Here is a 27,275-nt window from a genome sequence, read left to right on the forward strand (position 1 = left end):
AAGTGTAAGAGGCCTTCCCATTTTGGTGCATGTGTTTATATAATCCGGTAACTGTAGAAGAATTCAATTTGAACCACCTTTCTGACGTTACCTCTCCGCAGGCAGCGCTATGGGTGGGCTCAGCCAGAGTGGCCCACCTCAGAAACTCCAGGAGTGCGTTCCTCGCGTGGGTGCTGATCTGGGCGGAAGCGCCGTCAGCAAGCAATATGCGTTAGCAGCAGAGCAGGCAGTGGTGAGGTAGGTTACCTTGTATTATCAGGGACAAATGTCTCTAGGCCACTCGCAAAGCGATTTCAGCCGATAGGCGCCATGTTTTTCAACGATCGCGAGTGTGATCTCGATCCGGCGTCTTATAAACAACCTATCATCTTAATTTCCAGCCCACGCATCCTAGAGATTTGTCGCCTAATGTACTTGTGCACCTAAAATCCCGAAAGTACGACGACCCTCATAGCACACCTGTCGCTTGGAGAAGTCAACCTTAGCGTTTAGAATTTATCTGAACGACCGAGAGTGCATCCTGTTCTCTGGCAGATGTAATATAAATTAGCAGCCTCAGCGCTCCTAGCATTTCGTGTATGTCGGCCCTGTGAGCCGTAGATATACGACGAAGCATTTGCTAGTGCAAGACAAGTTTTCTGCATTCGTCGCGCAACCATCTGGGTTGAAGTTTCCTTCAAAATAGGAATTCTTTTTGACGTTTATTAAAGTTATGCTAAAGCCGAAAGTCGGGAAATTGCAGGATTCATTTTTTTTCTTTTTTGAGGAACTTTAGATCAAAGGCAGCTGACAGATTCTTGCGCTCCTGTGTCAACATGCCGCCTCTAAAGTTAATACGTTTTCAGAGCTGACGACACTATGCAAACATGACAGTGCAATAAGGGTATGTAATGGATAATAATGATTGAATGGAGTCTAAGTGACCTAATTACTAAATGAAATACTTAAATTAGTATAAAGGCAATTAATTTCGCGAATTACTTCGAGAAATTCACGAAATTGTCGAATTACTAGTAATTTCTCCAAATTTGAATGAACAATAAAAGTAATCATGAAAATAATTGAATAATATTTAATAAATCTAAATATGTAATTCGGTAGAGGAGGTCTCTCTGAGGCGGCTGCGTGTCGGAGTGGCCCTTACGCCTGCAGTTCGCAACCAGTGGCAAAAGTGACAAGATTCCTGCGCCGCAAAAATGCCCTCACTGCGAAGCACCCGCTTCCGACGCCAATGTCCACCACCTACTGTGGGCGTGCCCAGGAACTTCACTGGTGCGCGCTCGACTTCTTCAAGAGGCAGGCCTGTCTGCAAACACTGACTCTAGTTTGCACGTGTGGGTGACGAAAAACATTTACGCCCGAAGCTGATGTGACTTTTCACACGCGACCGGGCTTCATGCGTTTTTTAACGTATCCTACCGTTTGTCACTAACACCACGTTTTATGCCGCGCGGCACACTCAGTGTCACAAATAAATAAATAATAAAGTCTATGTGGCCGAATTACTAAATAACACTTAAATTAATATAAAGGCTTAATTTCGCCAATTACTACGACTAATTCACGAAATTGTTTAATTACTTGTAGTTCCTCCAAATTTGAACGAACAATAAAAACGATCATTGAAATAATTGATTAAGATCTAATAAGTAAATATGCAATAAATAATCACTTAATACGAATTGCCAATTATAAATACAATGACTGCTAATAATTAATATGTATTTAATAATTAATTTACCTCAACAACTGATTAAGCTATTACCAACAGTGGTTAATTACTTTACTAAGTAACAACGGAACTCGAAATGAAATGCTTTCGCATTCCGCACGTAAGGAGACTTAAAGGTGCACTGAAGAGGAATCTGAACTTGTCTTTTTGCCGCGGGAACTCGATCTACATGTTCCTAGCATTATTAGAAACTGCGACTTATTGCCCTGTGTGGCCAATTTCCCTAATTAAATCGAATTAACGTCCGGCTCCCGCCCTTTTTTTTTTAATTCTGCCTCGTACGGTGGGCGGAGTCGACCAACGCGTGGAGTGCCTTTCACCCAGTCCCGTGGCGGCTTGCCGCTCTGCCATCGGCGGAGTATGCAGACGTTGGTGAGTGGCGACACCACGGGGTTAACCCGAGCATCCGCAGGGACATCCCCGCAGGGGGATGATGGTGAACAATGCGTCACCACGGACCCGAGCATCCGCGCTTAGCCGTGCGTGGCATCGCCGTGTCCGGGGAAAAGGGGATCCTGGTGGTTGAGCTGATGCCGAGCGTTTGGACCCTTAAGGCCCCTCGGCGGAGGCAACACACCACTTTGGCCCCAGCTTCCTGTAGACGGCACCTCCGGCCTGACCCGACCGGGGGAAATCGGCAGTCGCCTTTTCCTGTTCTCCTCTCCATCTTTCACTTTCCTATCTCCTTTCTTACAACTCTCCTGTATCCTCCTCCCTTCTTGGTTTTTTCCTCTTTTTCCTGGCGGCGAGGGTTAACCGTGTGTGACCAACTACCCTGTGTTGAGTCATATTAGGTTATAGTTAAGGTGTACAGCTGGCGTGGGCAGGACTTTCTTTCAAGTTCCTGTCGCGTCCCCTTGTTGGACTCCATGGTGGGTGGCTGGCACCATGACCGAAAAACATCAATTTTTTATGGCTCCCCCCCTTTCCAAACCTGATCGCTCTCTTAAAAGAGTGCGGAACGAAGCAGAGAACTTTTTTTCCAAAAAGAAACCAACATTTGCCAAATTCCATGTCATCCACAGTGAAGTTCAAGATAAACAGGCCAGAATTCTATCCCCCTTCATGGTATCGAAGTGCTTAACAGAAGCTTTGGGCCCCGGCTACAAAGTATCCAAAATGACCAGTGGCGATTTATTGCTGGAACTCCGAGAAAATGTCCAAACCACCAAACTCTGTAACATAGTGTCTATTGGGGACACACCTGTCTCCATCACTGCACACCGATCCCTCAACACTGTCCGTGGCGTCATCTCAGAAAATGATTTTCTACACCTTACCGAGAAAGAAATGCTGGAAGGGCTTTCCGAGCAAAATGTCATTGATGTATATCGAATCAAGATCCGCAAGGACAACAAAGAAATAGATACCAAACACCTAGTCCTGACTTTTAACACATGCACATTGCCCGAAACCATCGACGTTGGATACCTCAAAGTAAATGTAAGACACTACATCCCTAACCCCCGAAGGTGCTTTAATTGTCAACGGTTTGGCCACGGATCGCAGAGTTGCCGCGGCCACAAAACTTGCGCGAAATGCGCGTCGAAGGAACACCATTCTGAGGAATGCGACGCAGCTCTACGCTGCGCTAATTGTGAAGGAGAACATGCTGCGTACTCCAGGGCGTGTCCGTCCTGGAAGAAGGAAAAGGAAATCATCACCATTAAGACCAAGGAAAACATTTCATTCAAAGAAGCCAGAAGGCGTTTTGCACTGACAAATACATTCTCTTTCACAGCCAAACCAAACTATGCTGACATGGCGCGCAGGGGCGGTGCACCACGCAGCACTCCGGCATCTGCCGCGGCCACTCCCACCGCGCCTGTGGTAGTGCCATCAACGCCCCAGGCAGAGACAGCCAAGGCTGCTCTGCCAACTCCAAGCCAGGGAGTGCCGGCCCATGGGCCAGCATCCCGCAGGACTTCCCCCCGTCGGGGGAGGCCTGACACCAACACATCCGCGGCTTCGCGGTCCTCCAGCACCTCTGGTGAGGTGATGGATACAACTACCACTCCGCCCGCTTTACGGCGGCGGACCGGCTCTCACGAGCGAAGAAAAGATAAAACCCCGGTAACGGGCCCAGAACAGTAAATTCCTTCAGTTCCATTCACACCCAAAAAAACAAACATGATATTTGCGATTCAATGGAACTGTAGAGGAATGTTAAGGAACTACAGTGATATAACACATATTCTAGGGTCCGTGATGCCTCTAGCTCTATGTCTCCAGGAGACCAATCTTGGTCCACAACATTCAAATATCTTAAAGCATTATACAACTTTTAGGCGTGATCGCGAACATGCAAGTAGACTCTCGGGAGGCGTCGCAATCATCATCCAAAGCGGCGTCCCGGCTCAAGAAATCAAACTGAAAACAAAACTTGAGGCGGTTGCGGTTAGCGTCATCAGCTACAAAACCATAACAATATGTTCTGTATATCTTCCCCCACACATCACATTAACATGCCAAGATCTAGAAGGCCTGATCGATGAACTGCCGGAGCCATTTCTGGTAGTTGGCGATTTTAACGCTCACTCTCCGTTTTGGGGAAGCGAACGCTGCGACTCTAGAGGCCAAACAATCGAAGATTTTATACTTTCGAATAATGTCTGTCTTTTAAATACGGGAAAAGCCACATATTGCTGCCCAAGCTCAGCAAAAATGAGCTCTCTCGATTTAGCCTTCGCATCACCATTACTTTTTAACGATTTTAAATGGGATGTTTTAAATGACCCCATGGGCAGCGATCACTTACCTACCGTCATCAGGCTCTCATCATCCACTCCAATCATCCCCACAAGGCCACGGCGCTGGAAAATTCAGCTTGCCAACTGGTCACTCTTTACAAAAAGTGCCACTCTGGAAAAGGAATTTTGTGACGACCTTAGCACAGATGAAATTAATCAGAAGTTTACTGAATGCATAATATCGGCCGCAACACTCGCTATACCACAAACAACAGGACTTGCACAAAAGAAACACAAAGTGTGGTGGACAAAAGAATGCACATTAGCAAAAAAACAACAAAACAAAGCCTGGAGCGCTCTGCGTCGATATCCCACTGCAGAGAACTTACTTACCTTTAAGAAGGCAAAAGCCAGAGCGCGGTATGTCCGAAGAAATGCAGAAAAAACCTCTTGGCAGAAATATGTCTCCTCAATAAACAGCTCAACAACATCAAAGAAAATGTGGGAAAAAGTGCGTAAATTTACTGGTGACCATACCCCTTTCACACTTCCTCTCTTGACAGCACCCGGGACACAAACATCTTTAGAAGAACAGGCCAACATACTGGGCGAGCATTTTGCTGAGATCTCAAGCTCATCCAACTACACAAGCACATTTCAAAAACACAAAGCAATAGCTGAAAAACAAAAATTTCCATCTGGAGAAGGTGTTCATGAGGATTACAACCAGCCTCTCACACTACAAGAAATAAATAACGTATTATCTTCTGGAAAAAAGACAGCACCAGGATCAGACAACGTGCATTACGCTATGCTTGCACATCTCTCCGAGGCTGCTGTAGAGGCACTGTTAAAATTCTTTAATAAAATCTGGATAACTGGAAATATACCTGACGAGTGAAAAAAAGCAGTCATAATACCCTTTCTCAAACCCGGAAAACCACCAACAAGTCCTAGCAGTTACAGACCAATAGCCCTCACCAGCTGCATTGCTAAATCTTTCGAAAGTGTAATAAACATTAGACTGACCTTCGTACTTGAATCTCGGCAACTACTAGATAAACACCAATGTGGGTTTAAGAAAACATGCTCCACCACAGATCACCTTGTCCGCCTAGAAAACACCATCCGGGAGGCGTTCATCCACAAGCAGCACTGTATTGGGGTCTTCTTCGACCTGGAGAAGGCCTACGATACTACGTGGAAGTTCGGCATCCTCCGTGACCTAGCAGAGCTAGGTATCCGCGGCAGGATGTTGAACTGCTTGAACGACTTCCTGGCTAACCGCACATTCCGAGTCCGCCTAGGAGCAACTCTCTCCATGACTTTCACCCAAGAGAACGGCGTACCCCAGGGGTGTATTCTAAGCACGACACTCTTCATAATAAAAGTGAATTCCTTAGCTAAAGAAATACCCAAGTCCATAATGTATTCAGTTTATGTAGATGACCTACAAATAGCATGCACGTCCTCCAGCATATCAACCTGTGAGAGACAAATACAAATCACACTAAATAAACTAGGTTCTTGGGCAGACAAAAATGGATTTAAATTTTCCCCTCAAAAAACAGTAGCTGTTCTTTTCTCATTGCGACGAGGCCTACAGGTCGATCCCAGTCTATACCTGAATCACACTGCGCTACCAATTAAACAAGAACACAAATTTTTAGGCCTAACTTTCGACAAGAAACTCACATTTCTACCACACATTAACAACCTTAAAAAGAAAGCTTCTCAAGCCCTCAATATCTTAAAAGTGCTCTCACGGAAGCGGTGGGGGTCCGATAGAGCAAGCCTTTTACAAATATATCGCTCTCTGGTGCGCTCCAAGCTGGACTACGGGTGCATAGTATATGGCTCGGCAAGAGCATCCTACTTGAAAAGATTAGACCCCATTCATAATCTTGGTCTCCGCCTATCATCTGGAGCATACAGAACATCACCAGTAGCCAGCCTATACGTTGAAACTAATGAGCCCGCTCTTGAGGACCGAAGAATCGCACTAACATGCACATACGTCTTAAAAATCCGTTCTCTTCCGAAACATCTCTGCCATCCAGTTGTCACCAAGTGCCCATCTAAAAGATTATTCATCAACAAACCACATTCTATCAGGCCATTACTACTGCGCTTTGAAGATAAATGTGAAGAGCTAACAGTACTAGATGCCCTACCGAATATTGCACAAAGGAATGAATATTTGCCACCATGGTACAGCCTGCCTTCAGTATGTGACTTCACAATGACACATTTAGACAAAAAGCAAACGCCAAACGAGTACATATTACAGGAATTCTTTGCACTACAAGAAACGTATGACACCTACATTGAATTTTATACCGATGGCTCAAAAACAGAAAGTCATGTTGGAAGTGCAGTAATCCAAGAAAAAAATAAACAGATAATGCGACTACCAGAATGCGCATCAGTTTTTACTGCTGAGTGTTATGCCATCTTCATAGCTGTAGAAAAAATAGTAAGAGAGAACATCAAAAATAGCATCATTTACACCGATTCCCTCAGTATGCTCAAAGCACTGCACTCCAGGAATGCTACTGAACCCATAATAGGAAACATCATACATAACATAGTTAAAATCACAAAACAAAAGCACAACATTAAATTCTGCTGGGTTCCTAGCCATGTTGGAATTGTAGGTAATGAGAAAGCAGATGTATGTGCTGCACAAGCCCGGAATGGCCAAATAAAGCAAGTGAACATACCGCACAGGGATTGTTTAAAGTTTATCTACAGTAAACTCAGAAATAAGTGGCAGGCAGAATGGGAAGAGCACGCAAACAACAAATTACATTCTGTTAAGCCCATTTTAGGGGAATGGCAATCGTGTAGGCATCAAGAACGTTTTACCGAAGTTATTTTATGTCGGCTCCGCATTGGACACACCCACCTCACGCACAACTTTCTGCTAACCAAACAAAACAAACCTCTCTGTGACATGTGTGGTGCTGAACTCACAGTGAACCACATTTTAATTTCATGTATAAAGCTAGAAGAACTAAGAAAGAAATATTTTACAACATTTTACAGGGAAACCATCCCATTACACCCCATGTTACTTTTAGGTGATCGAGCACTGGTTGACATCTCATGTATTTGTAGGTTTCTCAAGGAAGCAAGCATTTTAAACAAACTCTAAGTATAGAAAGCTTCACCTTTAACAAAAACTCTAACCTTGTGTTTGGCGCATCATAGCCTCAGTTGCTTTTGCGCCATTAAAATCAATATAACTAACTAACTAACTAACCATCGGCGGAGTAATACGTAGTAGTCCGTAGTAGCAAATAGTCCGCGCGTATTTTTATTTCAGCGGGCTTATTTTGCGGCTATATTATCTGCGAATGAAACTATTTATTCATGGAAACCTAAAAAACAAAATAAAGCGAAAGCAAAGCCTCCACGGACCTGGCTGAAAGGAACTTCACGCGTTGGTCGACACCGCCCATCGTACGAAGCAAAATTCAAAAAAAAGGACGGGAGCCGGACGTTAATTCGATTTAATTAGGGAAATCGGCCATACAGGGCAATAAGTTGCGGTTTCTAAGAATGCTAGGAACGTGTAGATCGAGTTCCCGCGGCAAAAAGACAAGTTCAGAATCCTCTTCAGTGCACCTTTAAGTGCACCTCTAATTTTTGTTTTATTTGTTTCATCCTCCGAGCGTATTTTCCCCCAGGCGGGTTCCGACGTTTTTAATGTATCCCCATTTTTCCGGAACCCGCAGTCGGGGAAACGAAGCCCCCGGGGCCGGACGAGCAGCTGTGAACGTCTTCGGCGTCTGCAAAGCTGTCGTCACGTGGATGCTTGCTGGACCGCCGTCAGCCACCATATCGGATTGGGACAGTTCTATTCGGACCGACGATACGGAGCTGGCGACGGTAAGGAAGGTGGTTGCCAGCATTGTGCTAGAATGCAGTGCTCGCTTTGGAGCCCAGTCTCTGGAGCTACAGGTAGAGCAGGCACATGATGTCAACAGTGACATTCCTGCCCTCAGATTTTTGAAAGCGTGTTATATTGGTTGCGATGCCAAAATCAGTTTCAAGCGCTGCCATGTCCGTACCGTGCGAGCTGAGGTATTTTTTCTCTGCTGCTGTTATTTATTAAAAGACTCATTAATCTGGATTAGTGTGCATTCGGAGCTACTAGTAGTGTACCTCCGTATATGCTATATGTGGATGCCATACCCACCTGACCCTCCGCGTAAGCAGTTGTTCTGCGCCCAAAAAGCACTTCGTGCGGCATCCAATGTTACATCCATTGTTCTCACTGCTGATATTTACATTTGAATTGTAACAAATTTTAATTGGTTGCTTTTAGCACCATTGCTTTCCATAAACTAGCTTCTACGAGATTACAGAATGCAAGAATATCCAGGTATCCATATGTTCTTAAGGGAAGAAAATCTTTTGGTCTAACTGTAACTTAGGAAACCTGCATATTCTTTTTTTACTTTTATTTAGAGCGCAGCTCTTAGCGGCCGTCCCTACGTTGAGCGGGGCCTAGGCGCAACCCAGCGAACGAGTAGCGAAGTGATGTCGGCAAACTGCGATAGTGCGAAGACGCGCTCTGCAGCGGCGACCCGCTAAGAGATGAGGACATAGTAGCGTGTTTCATATACGGTCCCCTCTGGTTCAATCACTGCAGCAGCTGCTGTCCAAAATCAATTTAACGAGAAGCGTAATCGCCGACTGATTTTTCTTTTAGCCCCACGTTTGCCTTACGATAACATCAGCTGCTTACGAGCCAGAAAACCAAACACAACACACTATCATAAACGGAAATATATTCACAGATATCTATCCACTTGCACGTGCCACCGACATCGTGGCAAAACACCTGCCTCAATGACCATTTGGCTTCAGTCTCAGTGCGATATAAACCTGTTCTTAGTGACGTTAGTGGATTCCACACTATCGACTTCTCAGGCACATTCCAATGCAGTCGTCATCATCACCACTAGCCCGAGTACGCCCACTACAGAGCACAGTCGTCTATCGTGTGTCTGCAATTAACCCTATCTTTTGCCGTCGCGGCCACCGTATCACCGCTAACTTCTTAATCTCGTCTGCCCACCTAACTTTCTGTCGCCCCCTACTACGTTTGCCTTCTCTTAGAATCCACTCCGTTACCCTTAGGGACCAGTGGCTTCTTGCCTTCCCATTACGTGCCCTGCCCAAGCCCATTTCTTCCTCTTGATATCGACTAGGATGTAACTACTCCGCTTTTGTTCTGTCGTCCACTCTGCCCGCTTCCGGTCTCTTAACGTACCACCTATCATTTTTCTTGCCATGGCTTGCCGCGTTGTCTTTAACTCAAGCAGAAAAGCCTTTTCTTTAGCCTCCAGGTTTCTGCCCCGTAGGTGACTGTCGGCAAGATACGGCTGTTGTATACTAACTATTGAGGGATATTGGTGAACTGCCATTCACGATCTCGGAGAAAATATATCTGTTCCACCGCAGTCTAATTCTAGTTACTTCCCTCTCATGGTCGAATCAGCAGTCCCTACGTGTCCTAAGCAAACCTATCCCCTTAACATCTCCAGCATCTCGATTCCAATTGTTAACTGTTGTGCTCTTGTGAGAATGTTGAACATTACTTCGGTTTTCTGCATGTTATTTTTTGACCCACCGTTATGCTCTATCTGTCACAACTTATTGATCAATATTTTGCAGTTCATGTCCTCACTAACTTAGCAAGGCAAAATCATAAGCGAGTTGCTGATTACTTAGGTATTCTCCATTAAATCTTAACCCCAACTGTTGAATACTCGCCTCGGAATACCTCCAGTGAACAAGCAATGAATAGCATTAGCGAGATGGTGTTTCCCTTTATGCAAAAAACCGAAGTAATGTTCGACATTCTGACAATAGAATAGCAGTTCACAATTGGAATCCAGGTGCTGGAGGTGGTAAGAAAACAGATTTACTTAGGACTTGTAGTCACTTGATTCCACCATGAGAGGGAAATAACTAGAATTAGAATGAGCTGAAAAAGATATGTTTTCTCTTAGGTCATAATGACAAAGAGAACAAGACAGGGGAAACCTAAGGGTGCTTTCCATTGCTTTCACAAATGTACTTACTTATCTTCGTCTGGGCAATGTGTGCGGTGTTTAAATAGGGTCATCCCTCTGAAAAGGAAGGCCCGGATTGAGGGAGGAGGTTGTGAAGTGGGAATGGCGTTAGGTGATTCTTGCGTATGCTTGATGTCTGCTTAATTTTTATATCCGGTTGGCGTGCGAAGCTGTGAAAATAATTGTTTTCTTTCCACATTTTTTCTTATCTTTAATGAAGCATTTTGTGAAAGATGAAGAATTTTGTCCTTTTTTTTTGTACCCTGCTCCTCTTGCCATCACTTCTCAGGAACACTTGTCTTTCGTATTCCTTTTCAAGCCCCCCTCACTTCCTTTCATGCTTTCTTTGTTTTCTCTTTTTTCTGCATTATATTTTTTTCGGCTTTTCGTTCCACCATGCTAACTAATCCCCTATCTGATTTTTTTAGGTCAACAAAGCGAGTCGCCCAGACACCTGTTGTAGCTGTACACACAGCCTTTCAAGCCCGCGCCCGCAACCTCTCCACGCTGCACACCCCCGGATTCCTTTCTGCTGGTAAGTTCATTGCGCTGTTATTATAATGCGAAAGCGTTTCTTGGCTCACCAATAGCGTTCGCCTGACAAGACAGATCCATAGCCAGTCCAACACTAGCCACATAACAATCCATACATTGGCTAATCTGGCTAAACAGTCTTTTCTTAACTCATAAAACATCAAAAACAGTTTCAAAAAGCAAAAAAAATGCTAAATTTCCCTCTTACCGTTACCTCGTTAATGGGCTTACGCTTCACTAGTCTCTTCCTTTTCATCTACAACTCTAAGCTAATTCAAGACATTACCATTCTGAGTTCGCTGCAACGCACCTTTCCACATCCTGCGCGATGCCATGGTGAAGGCATAGTATGAAGTCTCATTTTTTAGTCTCGCAGTGGAGGCCTCTTTCATTTTTGGTCTCAAAGTTGAGGCTCATCCGCGTCCGCTTGCTGTTCTTTCTTTTCCTGAAGAACATATTCACAATCCATAACATACGTACCTCTCTCTGCGAAGTCCACTACCAACTCCGTGTTGCTATTCCAGGAATCTATCCTGTAGACTTCTACCGCCTGGTCTCCGGCCTGCTACTTGTCTACTTCCGCGTTGAAGTCTCCCTTCAATGCAGTCTGCTGGGGTTTTACTTTGTTCATTGCCGATTTCACGTCTTCATAGTAGCTTTCAGCGCTCTGGTGATCACGTCTGTATGTAGGCACGCAAACCTCCATCATCTTCAGCTTGTACCTGTCAAGGATCTGTCAACGCCAACACGAAGATGGGTGCAGGCGGTTTGCGGGCACCCTATTTTTCTCTTAGAGGGCACTTTCAGTTCAACAAGTCCATTCCTTTCACTCTGTTTTAGGCATCGCCTCGTTTGAGTAGTTTACAGTTGTAGAGCAATCAAGAAAAAAAGTAATAACTGCATGAGTATCGGTTCTCGGATACAGTGTTCTGATCTGCTGGCACATTTTTTAACCGCTTACCGATGGAGTTATAGGGTTTAAAAGAGCAGCTGCTATACATACCCAACAAAGTAGGAGCTCTTGTAGCTTTCAGGTATAATTCTCACGGCTTCTGGTCCCGCTTGCAAGAATCAAATTAGACAGCCCAGTTTCCATTCTAGCCTTATTCATGGCCTAAACCCTCCATTCGTCTTGTGGAAACACAAGCTGGGTAACTGACATTGTCATTGGACACCTAAGCCCCGCTCGGAGGAAATAAAGAACGCAAGTTGGGAACTGCAGCTTTTAAAAAGCACCATTAGCCTCCTACCATGTAAAATTCACTTATTTGTTTGACGCCTCTGAGAGGGTGACGAAAGGAAAGGGGCATAACTGGCTCTTTGAGTCAGCTTGGGTCAGCAGCAATCACGCTTTCACCTACAAAGTGGTACAGACAGGTGTGCCCTGCATGTTTTGGCATTGACAAGTTTGTGGCAGGAACACGCCACTGAAGCATTAGGTAAAACGGCATTCATTGTCTTCATTTGCGTTGACAACGTCACACCACGTTCATTCTTGACGAAAGGAAAGGCTCATAACTGGCTCCTTCGGTCAGCGGGCACCTCAATGTTGAGCTTGAGAAAACCTTGCTTTCGGATAATATTCGGTTCGATGCTAAGCCGCCAGCCAATTTTTTTGTTCTTATAGCTTGGTGGCATTGTGCACCTACAAAATGCAGCAAGTTATGCGTATTTCCTTCTAACTGAGGATTTAGACCGCGAACAAGTTTATACTGCGAACTAGACCGTCTTATTTCCTTCGTGCAGGTGGGCATTGTTCATCTTTCTACTGGGCTGTTTCTAAATAATGTGGCGACCTGACCTTCGATGCCAGTGGCTACGCCGAGCCTGTGCCATAGCACACACAGCGCACGCGCACATAACGCTTTCTGGCCGCAGGCTGCTGCCTGGCGTCGAAGCCCACGAGGCCGTGTGGAATACCTGCGCCGCATCTGGATGGGTGCTCCAGGACAAATGGTCCCAGATCCTGACTTTGTGTTCGGTAGGTGATCGCATGATTTACTTGCTGGCATAGTGTCCTTCTATCTCGGCGGAGGAACCGTCTGGTTTCTCTACAAGTAAAATTAAAACCACCCCTGAAATTCAACTGACAGTATGGACCGCAGTTTAAAAGCAAAGCTCCTCGGAATTAACTCCCCCTTTCTTTTTATCCTTGATATTTCATCAACAATTTATTTATCGGCAATGTTCTCCAATTTGTGATTGTAAACAGAGACGTCATAATATCAGAGGCTGTTATTCGTGAGAGGCTGTTATTCGTGAGAGGCTGTTATTCGTGAGAGGCTGTTTGCCCAAGCTCCTGTCATTGCTGCTTTTATATACGCCCTCGCCCGAGCTCTGGAAATTATTCACCGCCAGTTGAAAGAGGTCTTCGCATTTTAGTGCCTATGTTTCTTCCCGCAAAATCTAGAAGTCTTGTTAGAGCCGCCCTTCTGATGTTGCCTCTCCACAGGCAGCGCTATGAGTGCGCTCAGGGTGGCCGACTTCCGGAAGCCCCAGGAGTGCGTTCCACGCGTTCGTGCACCTTTACGCGCCCGCGGCAGCCTGCAATATGCCTTTGGCGGAAAGCACAATGCGGTGAGGTAGGTCTCCTTGCAGTATCGGGGACTATTGTCTTTAGGCCACTCGCAAAGCGATTTAGGCCCGTTTGCGGCACATTTTTCAACGATCAGACCATTTCACTGCCATACATTCAGGAACTCCAGTTTGTGTTTCACCTGCGTAAGTGTGATCTTGATCCAGCGGCTAATAACAAAGCTTTGATCTTAATTTCCAGCTCACGCATCCTAGAGGCTTTGTCGCCGAATATACTTGGGCACGTAAAAGGCCTAATGTACGACATCCCACACAGCGCACGTCTTGCTTGGAGAAGTCAACACCACAGTTTACAGTTTATTTAACAACCGAGGTGCATTCTCCGGCAGATGTAAAATGAATTAGGCATTCCATGAATGTCGGCCCTGTGAGGCAAAGATATACGTCGAACACTCTGTTAGTGTAAGATGCGTCTTCTGCATTCTTCGTATAACTCTTAGTGTCGATATTTTGTGCACAGTAGGAAATTCTTTTCGACATTTGGAAGTTGCTTGATTTGTTTGTATTGGCTTTTCGGGGAAGTTTAGAGCAGATCGCAGGCCGTTGATAGATTCTCGCCCTCCGGATACAACATGCAGGCTCTGAAATTTATACGTTTTAGAGCTTATCACATTATGCAAACATGCAAAGATATCCATCCGTGGACGCCTTCGGAACCGCCCTTGAACACCTAGCATTGATAAACTGGCTTTTCACCCATATCAGTCAAGCCATCTCACAGAAGCATTTTGGCTTGGTTTATGGGGGTTTAACTTCCCAAAGCGACTCAGCCTATGAGATACGCCGTAGTGAAGCCCTGCTGAAAAAAAGTTCTATTATTCAATAACCTCATAGAGGCTTCACCGTAGAATATCATACAATTTCTGTGATATTCAGTGACATCTCTATGACGACTGTATGATTTTACAGAAATGTATGACATTTGTATGATAATTTTCTATGATTTGTATGATAAGTCTATGATATTTGTATGACATTTATGGCGTCATAGAACTTTTTTCAGTAGGGAGGGCTACGAAAATTTCGTCCAACTGGGGTTCTTTAACGTGCACTGATATCGCACAGTACTCAGGCCTCTATACTTCGTCTCACAAGATGTTTGCAACACTACGGAAGTAGAGCTCTCTCGTCCAATCAGGGCTGCACGAACACAAAAAATAGTCCCTCGAATAATTGAGCAGTGTAGGGCTATTAATCAAACAATAAGCACAGCAATTGAAAACATACTTTGTACTGGTAGCTTTAGATGGTATAGAGTGCTTCAATCAATGGTTAAATTAACAGACAAAGCCCGTACGAACACAGTTCTGCAGAGGCTTGCTGCGAGGTAGTGATGCATCGCCATTATCCAACATGGCGCCCGCCGAGTAGGTTGTGTCGCCAGTGCGCCTACACCTACAGTGCGCTGGTTTTCCAAGCAGGCCACGCAGTTGGCTTCTTGAAGTGCTTCGCGTCGAGAACGGTGGCAGTTCAAGTACGAAATCGCTCATCAAGAGGACGGCAAAACTCACTCGGGTGAGCGAGCGAACGCTTTACCAGTGGACAACGCAGACGTTGCAGGCGGGCCGAATGTTGTCCCCGAAGAAGCCGTCAGCGTTGCAGTGATGGACAACGCGCCATATCCTTCTGTGAAGCAGGGTAAAGTGCGGCGGATGCCTAGCCTCAAAAAAGGACATACAGACCTGGTTGCCCGGAAAACGTGTCGTATGGAGTAGCGACACGGTGAACGCCGAGCTCATGAAGCGCGTAAACAACGTGAACACAGGTGGGGACCGATACCGTCTGGACTGCATCGCCGAAGCTGCTGGCCGTCTCGTTGTGCGCTTGCCACCCTACCACTTCCAACAACCCGATAGAGCTTGTTTCGAGCGATGTCAAGGGCTCAGACGTTTAAGCTCCAAGACGTGGAGCCTTTGGTTTGGCAAGGCTTCATGCAAGTGACTGCTGAGAAATGGAAGAATTACGTGCAACATGTTCTTAGTGAGGAAGATGGGATGAGGAAACGGGACCATGTCATCGACGATGTTGTTGACCAAGGACCGCCTATTGTTGTCAACGTGGAGGACGACACAACCAGCAGAGCTGAATGAGTGTGATGAGGAGGATTGGATGAGCCCCATTAACGTGCTAACGTACGAGCGAAAGTCGGAGCACCGTCGCAGAGTCTCTCATGAGACATGGCAGACGCCGTAGCGGATGGCTCCGGATTAATTTTGACCGCTTGTATGTTGACTTCCACGCAGCGCATGAGGTTGTTTTGCATTTCGCCAACATCGACATTCGGCTGCCCCGGCCTGCATTCGACCCAGCTTAATATTGTAGTGACCATGCTGGAATAAATAAATTCATATACATGACAGGAATATTGAAAATGACTGTGACGTGACAACAGAGGAAGTGATACAAACGGGTGGCGACAAAAAGACAGCAAAAGTGGGGCTAGTGGATCTGGAACGGGCGTCTGCCTGTACAAAAACAACCAGATGAAGGAATAAAAAGACATCAAGCGCCACCTGCTAGAGGTAAAGAAGCTAACTACTTGTACGCATTCTTACATATGGATCGAGTCACCTAGACGTCAGGTGGATCGAGCCACAGCCGCGTAGGAACACACTAACGTAGTGCGCGCCATCCTTATTGGACTGCGTCTCTCATAGCCTCAGTCGCTTTGGGACGTTAAACCCCATAAACCAACCAACCAACCTTATTGGACTAGAGAGCTCTACCTTTCGTAGTGCTGCAAACATCTTGTGAGACGGAGTATGGAATTTCGCCTCCATCGAAATTCGACCGGAATTTTAAACTTCCCCCGCATTGAGGGGCACATTAAATTTTGCAGACATGATTTTTTTTATTAACTGAGAAGCCTTAGATATTTCACCGCTTCGCTGACTCCTGAATGCTCCGGCTCACGACAGCCCGGTACTCATCGTTCAAATCCGGGCAGTGACGCTTGGAAGCAGACGTGTTCAGGATCTTATAAACAAGAGACATGAGATATACTCGAAGATTGTTTTGGTGAGAATTATATAAAACTGTTCACAAGGATTCTGAAGAGGGACTACAGACCACAAAGCTGCTTTCACCCGCGGATTGGGCGTGACTTGCAGAAGCACTTCTGGTCCGAGAGGTCCCCATCTGCCCATGGCGAAACTATAGCGAAGAAAGGTGACATAAAGGCGTAATCCTTTTATCGCCACCACACGAAAGTGGCTATTGGCTAGAGGGCCCCCTATGAGAGGCTTCCGCCCCTGCTTTCTGGCTACCACTCTATCTAGGAAGTACACCACCAGCAGCGGTGTCGTGGTAGCGCGCCAAATTTGTTTCATCCTAAGAACAGATTTCCCCGCAGATGGGTTCTTATGTTTTTCTTATATCCTGGTTATTCTGGAACCCGCAGTTGAGGAAGCGCAGCCCCTGAGCCCGGACAAGCACCTTTGATCTTCGGTGTCTGCAAAGTTGTCGTTACGTAGACGCTAGCCGGGTCCGCGTCACCTACGCCTTCCAGTTGGGACCAACTGCACTCTGACCCGGCCGTAAGAAGCTTACGACGGTAAGGAAAACGATCTCAAACTAGAAGCTGATGCTGGCTTTAGGTTGGAGTCACGCCAACACTGACATTACTAGCCTCAGATTTTTTAAACTGCAGTGTATTCAAGCACTACGTGCTCGTATCTTTAGCGCCGTGATATTTTTCTTTATTTTTGTTATTTTATGACTCATTAGGTTGAATTAGTGCTCATTTGGACCTACTGTGCACTTTCTGTATACTGCCGCGAATCTTTTTACTCTGTGTTAGTTTGTTCATTCTTGAAGGGTGCCGACGCGGTTTTCACAGCGAAAGCTACATTGGCCACGAACTTGCGATTTTGCTGTGGAGGTGCTCTGACCTTGAGCCGTTGCCTAGCAACCGCCGCAGCTGGAGGACGCCGCGCGCTCGCCGCACAACCTGGCATGACGTCACACCGCGCGCCTCGCCATGGAGCCGCCACCGCCGTTTGGAATGACGTCACACCGCTTGCCTCGTCGTTGCGCTCGGTTTCGCTACGTATATCCTGGCATAGCCAAGCTAAGCCACTGCCAATTTTATCGCTTTGTTTGTTATGCAAGACGCGACCAGATTAATCTCCACTGATTCTAAGGTGTGCCAGCATGTTCTAGTAACTTTGCGCTCCATTATTCGAAAGTTCGCTATCAGCTTTAAATTGAGCATAGCCGAGAGCGAAGACCACCAAGCACGCTTGGCGCTCTCGCTGCCGCTAAGTGATTCAGTCTATTGTGGGCGAAGGTCAGCCCAATAGCTAGTTCATTTTATAATCACTTTTCGCTGTATTCCTTACTCCCTGGACTCTCGTCGCCACCACGTTACGTTTGGTGGAGGTGATAACGGATGTCGCCCTCACCCTCTTGGAGCTGCCAAAGCAGCCGGAACCGTCTCGAAGAAGCAGATCACGGGAAAACCACAGACGGAGTCCCAACCGAAGGCGAAGTGCGAAGCAGCCGTCGTCTCCCGGGGCGTTCTCCTGAATGCGTAGTACTACTGGACCACACGCGAACTTAGGACTCCTCAAAGCCGACGTCAACCATGGCTACTTCACCAGCCCCTATTATTTTGGACAAGGCCCGACTGCTCCCCATGCTCAATATTTCGCCGGGCCAGGATCCTGAAGAACGGCTGGAACAGTTCGACCGTGTCTCCGTATTCAGTAATTGGAATTTCCAGGCTGAAGGGAGGAAATCGTCCGCGAAGAAGTACAGCATGCGCTTGGCTAGTCTTGACCTACGCCGCTGCAGTACACAGTCCTCAGCCCCAACGACACACCCCAGGTCCACCTATTTGACGTGAACCAGCTGCTCCCGCAAGCCGCCCCCCACCCGTCCCCCCCCCCCCCCTGCCCTTGCCCGCTCGGCCTACGAAAGACACTTTAGCACAAGGAAATGTGACGCCTGGTGGACTTCCGGCAACCGCCCGCTGTGCTTCCATTGCGGTAAGATGGCCATACCATTCCGATGAAGCGGGCCATATTCTTCGTTACTGTCTGTGCTGGCGTGGTGTTCGTGGCCATGCTGTTGGCGCACCATGACCACGCTTTGGCCAACGTCCGCAATAGATCGATCATTACCTGCGTCGAGGGAAGTATGCGCCGAACCGCCTTTCGCGCTCACCATCGCCGTCAGCCTCGCGTTTTGCGTCGCCACGCTGCAGCTACGCAGCCATTGTACGAGGAAGGTCTCCCAGTCTCTGTAGGAGAACCACCTCTGGAGTTGAGGTTGCTCACGAGCCAAACGCCGAAGACCCTCCAACGACCACGCCGAATGAAGACGCCGCCCTCATTACGCCGACGCTGCATACAATGACAAGCATGATCACGAACCGAACCACCTTCAAAGCGACGCCGCCTCCCAGAATAGCTTTGACGACACGCCCTACCCACGATTCACATAACTGACGAAGCCGTGACCCGACCGGAGGACGATGCAAGAGTTAAAAGCCAGGACTCATGCAAGAGCCAGGACTCCGGACTTAGAAGTGATTTTCGACGGCCGGAAAGTTACCGCTCCAGTCAACACGGCAGCCATTATTCGGTGAAGAATGGAACATTCGCTATGCAGCTGAGGAAAGTCTCGACCGCTTAGGATGGCCCACAAATTCGCACTGCAGGGGGCCACCTCATTATACCATGAGGACGATGCAGAGCGCGATCGTCTGTCACGAGATATATCTATCCTGCGTCCATCGTAGTGTTACAGCAATGTTCCCGCGACGTGATTTTGGGCATGAAATGTTTTTAATTAACATTCGGCGATCATCGATCTTCGATCCAAGCTGATCACGATTTCTACGGACGAAGCCATTCCTTCGATGACAGCTATGGAGCAGCATGTTCGTTCCCCTGAGTGTCCTGGATGAACAAATGGCCGTCCCACCTCGATTAAGCGTCATGGTCAGCGTAGGTACCGCTGAAGTCAAGAACATGAAAGCACTCATCGAAGGGAACATGGGGTTACTTCCAGAGCGAGGAATCGGCATCGCAAGAGGCAGTGCACATTTCCGCAGTGGCCAAGCTGAAGTGGTGCTGACGAAATTTAGCGAAGAATACTGGCATGTTTGCAAAGGAACGACGATTGCTTTCTTCGACAATCTTTCGACACCTTCGCCCTCTCCTATCGAGTTCCAGAAGATTCATTGAAGATCACAAGCGCACCTTCGACATAAACCCTACCTGTGCTGACGATCATTCAGGGCGATCAGCGATCACCACGCACTGTGCTGGCTTGCCAGTCTAGAAGACCCCACCGGCCCTCTCGCTCGAAGGAGTTTGCGCTTCCAGGAGTTCGACGTCACCGTCGTTTACAAGCTCGGAAGTAAGCATTCTGACGCCGCCTGCTTGTCACCAGCCTCTGTAGATGCACTGCCGCCCGACGACGATAGGGATGAAAACGCCTCATCAAGTACTTTGAAGGCAAACTTTCTTCGCCCCCGTCTCGTCCAAGGGAGGATTTTCTTCCTTCTTTGTACAGATTTATGTCCTCGTGAAGAACAACTCGGCAGCGAACAAAACAACCTACCTTCTTTTTTTTTTTACTTCTAAGTCTACGCGAAGAAGTTCTACCGTCTTCACAGTTCACATGAGGGGAACTTTTGATGAAGCCGTTTCGATGAAGCGGTTCATCTAATCGCCTGGAGGTCTGAAAACTCAGAGAAATGCAAATAAGACAATTCTGTTCGTCCTTGTACTCATGTTTTTTATTTTTATTATTATTATTATAGCAACACGCTGGCTTTGAACGATAGCCGCTTTGTCGAACATATGTTTTTCGTCGGTCGCGTAATGGAGGCTGACGTACCGGGCACAGGCGGCCTGGCGTCGTCAAGGCCCACTGCCTCGTGTGGAATGTCTGTGTCGCATCTGGATGGGTGCTCCAGGAGAGTTGGTCGCAGAGCCTGCTTCCTGCAATGGGGTAAACAGTCGAGTCATCCGCAAATATAATTTTTAACTGACGTATTGAGTGGGAACTGGCGGGTACACTTTGGTGTAGTGTCCCTGCGCCAATGAGCCGGCATTTCCAGGCTATCTCGTGCAGTGCAATCAGTATCCTTGCACAGGCGAAGCACCAAGGCGCCTCTATAGCCAAGTTTAAGTCCCTAGAACGCTATTATGAGGTGAACTCTACAGCATTTCGATTCTTCCGAAGCAATCCTGGTAGCCAGGCAGTGGCCGCTGTTACAAAAAACTCCCAGAGAGAGGTTCCCCACATTTCTATAAAAGTTACACTCGCGTCACCTGGTGCACGTAGCCGGAAGCACCATTAATCGCCATGTTGCGATTCACTGCAGGCAACTCCTGGTGTCTCCCGTCAGGCTCACGTATTCAGCGCCTCCAGGCAAGCAGACCGTTGGCCAGAGTGGGTACGTACATGCCACTTCGGGGAGCATAGTCTCCTTGCTGCAGCATGTTTTGTACCTTAATGCCAATAAGCACTACTTACTTTATAGTGCGTTCTGTTGGGAAATCGCATCCCGGTAGCTGTCGCACTGATAGTACTGCAAATTGTTCTGCTGCAGTACTGCTTTTCGTGCACTGGTGGGCTGGCGTCGAGATGCACCCGGTTCCTATAGAGTGCTTGCGTCAGGTGTGGACGCGTGCTTAAAGATATTTGGCCGCATAGCCTCGGTTAGCCATCGCTAGGGACACTCCCCTAATGGTTTCCCACTGCTGCTTTGTAGGACGGGCCTTCACCAACACGTTTCCAATATTGGGTCAATTACCTGTGCTGCTCGAGTTAGCGCCGAATGGATGGACTGCCTCGCTCTATCGCCAAATAGCGAATTCTCAACTGTTGAGCATTTTATACCTTCAACGCCATCAAACATTTTCAACAGTTTGTAGTTCTGTTCGCGTTGGTTAAGCTTTAAAATATTTGTTTATAGCGATAACAACGAAATTACGTATTCATTTTGGGCGCCAAACCGGTTCAGCGCGACAATTCTGCATTTTCACTCTCAGGACTTCGCGGTAACATCAACGGACGTGTAGGGTGATGCCATAACGTCCATGTTGCGCTTCAGATATCAGCGTGTAGCCTTTTAGGGTCGCTTAAGAAGCGTTCATATCTCGTGGTAAGAGTCTCAAACCCTCTGTGGCAGGTGTGCTAGAAAGTGTGGCCCGTTTTCTGAAAGTATATCTTCTATGGAATGGTGAAAAGGTTTTGGGTAGCTAGATTTCTGGCGTTGGCTCACTATTAGGCAAATCCCAAAACCGGAAATCACCTAGCCCTACTGAAGCACGAGAAGTCATGACCTGCAGCGCCCCCTGGAACAGGCCCGACAGCGACAGCCGTTAAACAGGAGCCATGGCTAAAACTGCCAGATGTGAGGTTCGCGGCTGAGGAGACTTCTATCCGCGGTTGGTTTAAAACGTGTATTTGAGCACGACCGCACGTTCCTTTCAAAACCTGACTCTTAATTTAGTTATGAGCCTTGTGACCAGAGGGTCATGTGTGCTGATTGCAGGAATCCAAGAGAGAAATTTGACGCAGAAGGAGACGAGTCACGCAACAATAGCGCGCTTACCGTACGGAAAATTCTTGCATCTAGACAGGATAGGTTTTTTTCTGTTATGTATTGAAATCTCTTGGAATTCAAACCTGGCGCATTTCGAATCGTATCACAACTTCAAAATTTCTCTAAAAGATGTATAATACGCTATAATTTTCGGCCAGCAATAATTTTCTGCCCTGTAATGTATTAAACTATACTCTTAAATGCGCAGTATGCTGACCACATTTGGTTCACTTACCATTAGTGGACAACGTCTGTTAAAGAAGACAGTCGCGGATTACAGTGAGCTGAGATCATGTGATTCCATTTTAGTATGCCACCACATCATGGTTGCATGACTTATTGGAGCGGCCCTTTTAAGCAGCGTGTTTAAATGAAAACGAAGCATTCTTCGAAGGTAAAGCACCGTTCTTGCAGACATTTCTCTTTCGAATGCTTTTTTCTGCGTAATACTGGGAGAGGTGCGAATAACAAGGCAATAATACTCTATTTTGTACTAATATCGGTGCTATTGTTAGTATTGCTGCTATTGCTATGATTACTGTACCGTAATGAAACTTTCTGCATGCAGGCTGGCTGACTTCGAATTCCACTAGTTCGTGTGGCTTACCTGCATCGCGTATGGGGATCAGAGGTGTCAGCAGTCGGAAGGTGAGCAAACTGACATCACAAATGGACACTAAGCGGCAGATTCGTTGTAAGGGTCAAGGGGAGCACAGAGTCCGCGTTTAGTTTAGGCGAAATGGGAGAACAAACGCACAAGCATTTCTTTGAATGGCTGAGGAGAAATGTTAGTTGGCCTATAAAGTTATTATACCCCGTTCTAGTCAGAGATACCTTAGTTTATCGGCGTTTAACGTCCCAAAGCGACTAAGGCTATAAGGGACGCCTTAGTGAAGGGCTCCAAAAATGTCGACCACTTGGGGTTCTTTAACGTGCACTGCGATCGCACAGCGCACAGGACTAAGAGTTTCGCCTCCATCGAAATTGGACCACCACGGCTGTGATCGAGCCCGCGTCTTTCAGGTAAGCAGTTGAGCGCCGTCACCACTGAGCCACCATTGAGAGAGGAAGTAGTGAAGATCTTCTGGATTAAATTCGTCCACCTCGGCTTTTTTTTTAACTCGCCCTGATGTCGCACTACACCCGGGCGTCTTTTTGCGCTTCGTCTCAATGAAAATGTGGCTGCCGCGGGATGGGCTGACCTAGCTTTGCATCCCGGTGGAATGCAGCAAGCTATGAGAAAACATTTTGCAAGGACAGTTATCATTCATGCCATTGTCCAGGTGTGCACCCAGAGTGAGACAGCTGTCTTTTCTTTCGTGTAATTACTACTAACCGATACCCGGAGGCCTTTTTTTTTGCGCGTCCATCGTTGCCCTAGGTGACAAGACGAAGCCACCTCAGAGGAAGGACGCTTGAACCTCGAGCTATGATACGACTTGTGGCTTCCCAAACAACTCTGAGCCGTTTTTAAATTCGCTTCCTTGGGCGGCCAAAATACGCGTTAGGGCTTTGCGGTCGGCTTGAAGAAGACTATTGCCATGGAGCCCTAACGTTTCACTGAAGGTTTATCAGCTGCCGTCTGCGTGTGAGACTTGTCAGTCGCACGGTGGATTAACGTTGTCCGCAGCTCGGGCGAAGGACGTGCCGACTCGTCGAGTGACTAGGGCTCGTAAGCGAGAAGAGGCGTCAGCGTAGGAAGAGCCTTCACTTCAGAATGAACGTTCGTTGCTGGGGTAATGGTTCGAAACAGAACATAAAACACGTACGACCTTCCGAGGTGCGGAAGGGCAAACTCTAGGACTCCCGTCAAAATCGCGAGATCAAGTCCTAAGGGACTAGAACGCGACCATTAACACCGCGAGGACCCTAAAACTTTCAATTTATGCGGACGACATCACAGTGTGGACGACAAAAGGATCGACGGGAAACAAGCAAGAAATACTGCAAAGAGCGGCGGATGAGATCGGTCAATTTGCTTTATTTAGCGGGATGCAGTGCTCCCCAGAAAAATCAGAATTTATTAGACTTCACAAAAATAAAGAGGACAGGGGAACGATCGAATTAGAGATAGATGGACAACCCGTAAGAAGGACAAATAAGCTTCGCATCTTGGGAATGTGGCTGCAGGAGAAAGGCAAACGGGACCATACCATCCAGCTCTTGGAACACTCCACGAAACAGATATGCAGGATGTTAAGCCGGATTACGAACAAGAGAAAAGGGGTGAAGGAGCGAGATGCGTTACGGATCACTTCTGCGCTCATCATACCGAGGATGACGTACGCGCTTCCGTACCTACAACCTAACAAAGGGGAAAAGAACAAAATGGAAACATGCATCAGAAGGGCGTATAAGCAAGCCTTAGGCGTCATGACCTGCGCCTCGACAGAGAAGCTGATGAACATGGGGGTGTACGGCACCTATGAGGAGCACAGCGAAACCATGCTCAGATTTCAAATGGAAAGACTTAAAAGAACAGCCGCTGGCCGCGCACTACTGATCAAGCTAGGATACCCGGCAGAAGACGAGGGCGAAGACAAGACAGACATTGACAGCCAAATTAGGAGCACTTTCTTGGTTAAACCAGTGCCCAGAAACATGGACCCGAAGAACCACGAAGGAAGACGGGCGGCGAGATCATTGGAGTTGGACAGGTTCCTAAAGAAGAAACAGATGGTTCTGTATGTTGACGCGTCCAAGTACAGAACGAAGGAAAACGCTAGGGCGATAGCAGTAGTGAACGCCAATGGGAATATAGTTACTGGTCCATCAGTACGCACAAGGACAACACAAGCAGCGGAAGAGATCGCCATAGCTCTAGCCCTGACTGAAGCCAATCGGCAGGGACTGAGTTACTGGATAGCCACGGATTCTCAGGCTGCAGCAAGGGCGTACAGAGATGGAAGGATCGGCCGAAAAGCCGCGAGTATCCTCTTCGAACAAAAACAACACAGACATGGATCAAACAACACAAACATTCAACACACCGTCATTTGGGTCCCTGACACTGGGGTTGAGGGAAATCTCATGGCAGACACCGTTGTCCGAGGGTTCACGAACCGGAGGGCGGGTTTGCCGGTGGAACCCTTCAGCACGCCAGAATCTTACGGGGAGGCAATGAAGGCGTTGTTGGGAGCGCGCAAGAAGTACTCGGCTCCGGCGGATATCCTCGACAGAGAGCAGGCCACCACGCTCAGACGACTACAAACAGACACCTACCCAAGCAGAGCCATGTATCACAAAATGTGGCCGAACAGATACGCGAAAGAGTACGTGTGGTGGGGGGGCTACGCCACAACGTACCACGCCACCTGGGGCTGCGAAAAAAGCCCTATCCTACCAAAGGTAAATAGCCCTAGTCTAGAGCAGTGGGAGGCCCTCCTGGCTGACTCCGACCCGAGCACTCAGCTTATGCTGGTGACGAGGGCCAAGGCAGCGGCGGAGGCCAACGGTATCCTGGACTAGGGAAGACCGACCACTGTAGCTCCACATCTATCTATCCCCATCCCCCTACTCCCTAACTCTTCCTTTTGAAAAAAATAAATAAATGTTTTTACTACTACTACTCATCTGCCTCGTTCCGGCGCGTTGACTCAGTAGTTACGGTGCTCGGCTGCTGACACTAAAGGTGCGGCTTTAATCCTGGCCGCGGCGGTCGCATTTCGACGGAATCGACATGCTAGAGGCTCGTGTACAGTGTGATGTCAGTGCGCACTAAAAAACCATGTGGTCAAAATTATCTGGAGCCCTCCACTACGGCGTGCCTCATAGCCTGAGTCCCTTTGCGACGACGGACCCTATAAACCAAACCAAATCATCTGCCTGGTAGCAGGGCATCATTCATAAAAGCCAGCCTGGTGGACTAACCAGAACAAACTCTAAAATATGAACTCCGCAAGAATATTTGGCTTATTGGGGTTTAACGTCCCAAAGTGACTCAGGCTATGAGGCAATTCGTAGTGAAGGGCTTCGGAAATTTCGACCACCTGGGGTTGTTTAACGTGCACTGTCATCGCACAGTACACGGGCCTCTAGAATTTCGCCTTCATCGAAAATCGGCCGCCGCGGCCGGGATCCAACAAGCGTCTTTCGGGTCAGCAGCCGAGTGCCATAACCACTGAGCCACCGCTGCGGCGCAAGATTATTTGCAAGAGCTCCGAATAAAAGCCGCTAGGGGCCATATTCAGCAGTGAAACACCATACAATGTGGCTATTACTGATTAGTCGCACCGCTAGTGGTCATATTCTGCAGTGCAACTAATCGCCACATTACATGGTGTTTACGGCCCAAATGGTCCCCCTTCCCTCTTCCTTAATTGCCATAATTATGACGATTGGCTAGAGCTTAGCTTTATGCAACTATATTGACTGCAGACGTGTGGCCTCAGAGTTAGCCAAAAATATCGGTCGATTTCGGCAGACTTGTGAAGTTGCTGTGCAGTAGGACAACGCTGATGCTCATCATGCTTTGATTCTCGCGCAGAAAGTTTTGCATTAATCGTAACAGCCCTTGCGAGGGAGAATAAAAAGAGGCAGAAAAAAAAGTAGGGATGACACTCAAGGACGAGTAGAGGCTTTGCGGGTACCTGTATAGGTGGTCACAGATAAATCAGATATGGCATTTCTTGCATGTAGCGTAGTCAGGGGTTAATTCACTGACAGCGAAGAAGTTTATTGTACTTCCTCGAGTTATATTGAGGTTCGGTTTGTGTATAAAGACCGTCTGCTGCACCCTTCAAAATCAGTGACAGTTCGATGTCCTGAAACTGAGTTGTATTGTGAAAGGCTGGCATGTTAAATACATGCTGGAAAGATGAGTAAAAAAATGGAGTCTTGTCTGCCCATCCGCCGTTCATTTAGTTTCATTCCTCTGCGTGTACTTCAGTATTTTCATTTTTTAAACTAGTTGCAATCCTATTTTCCAGAACAAAATGCCGTTAGTTAAAGCCGATTAGTTGCCCAATGTATCTAGGAAACTTGTACACAATATTTCGACCAGTAATAGCCTGAGTGGCTATTGTCCGGTCCAATACAGAACAAGACATTTGGGCAACAGTATTATAAAA

At 47.2% G+C, this 27,275-nt stretch overlaps 1 protein-coding gene across 7 annotated transcripts in view; it reads left to right on the forward strand.

The window, feature by feature from the left end:
• LOC149346788 (uncharacterized) overlaps positions 1-27,275 on the forward strand; it is a 71,987-nt gene that overhangs the window by 43,926 nt on the left and 786 nt on the right. For 2 of the 7 annotated variants that reach the window (XM_089586688.1, XM_089586687.1), the window contains exons 9-14: positions 8,163-8,316; positions 10,940-11,046; positions 12,924-13,026; positions 17,041-17,193; positions 20,980-21,051; positions 22,775-22,833. In XM_089586688.1, the coding sequence (XP_089442814.1) occupies positions 8,163-8,316; positions 10,940-11,046; positions 12,924-13,026; positions 17,041-17,061 (385 nt within the window). In that variant the 3' untranslated portion in view covers positions 17,062-17,193; positions 20,980-21,051; positions 22,775-22,833. Of the gene's footprint in view, positions 1-101; positions 238-8,162; positions 8,317-10,939; positions 11,047-12,923; positions 13,027-13,497; positions 13,628-17,040; positions 17,194-20,979; positions 21,052-22,774; positions 22,834-27,275 lie in introns of those variants that run through there. The other 5 variants (XM_089586690.1, XM_089586691.1, XM_089586689.1 and 2 more) reach the window with 5 other exon arrangements.

This window comes from Amblyomma mixtum, chromosome 4 (assembly GCF_055824585.1).
Source record: "Amblyomma mixtum isolate Tamu chromosome 4, ASM5582458v1, whole genome shotgun sequence".
NCBI classification, from domain to species: Eukaryota; Metazoa; Arthropoda; class Arachnida; order Ixodida; family Ixodidae; genus Amblyomma; species Amblyomma mixtum.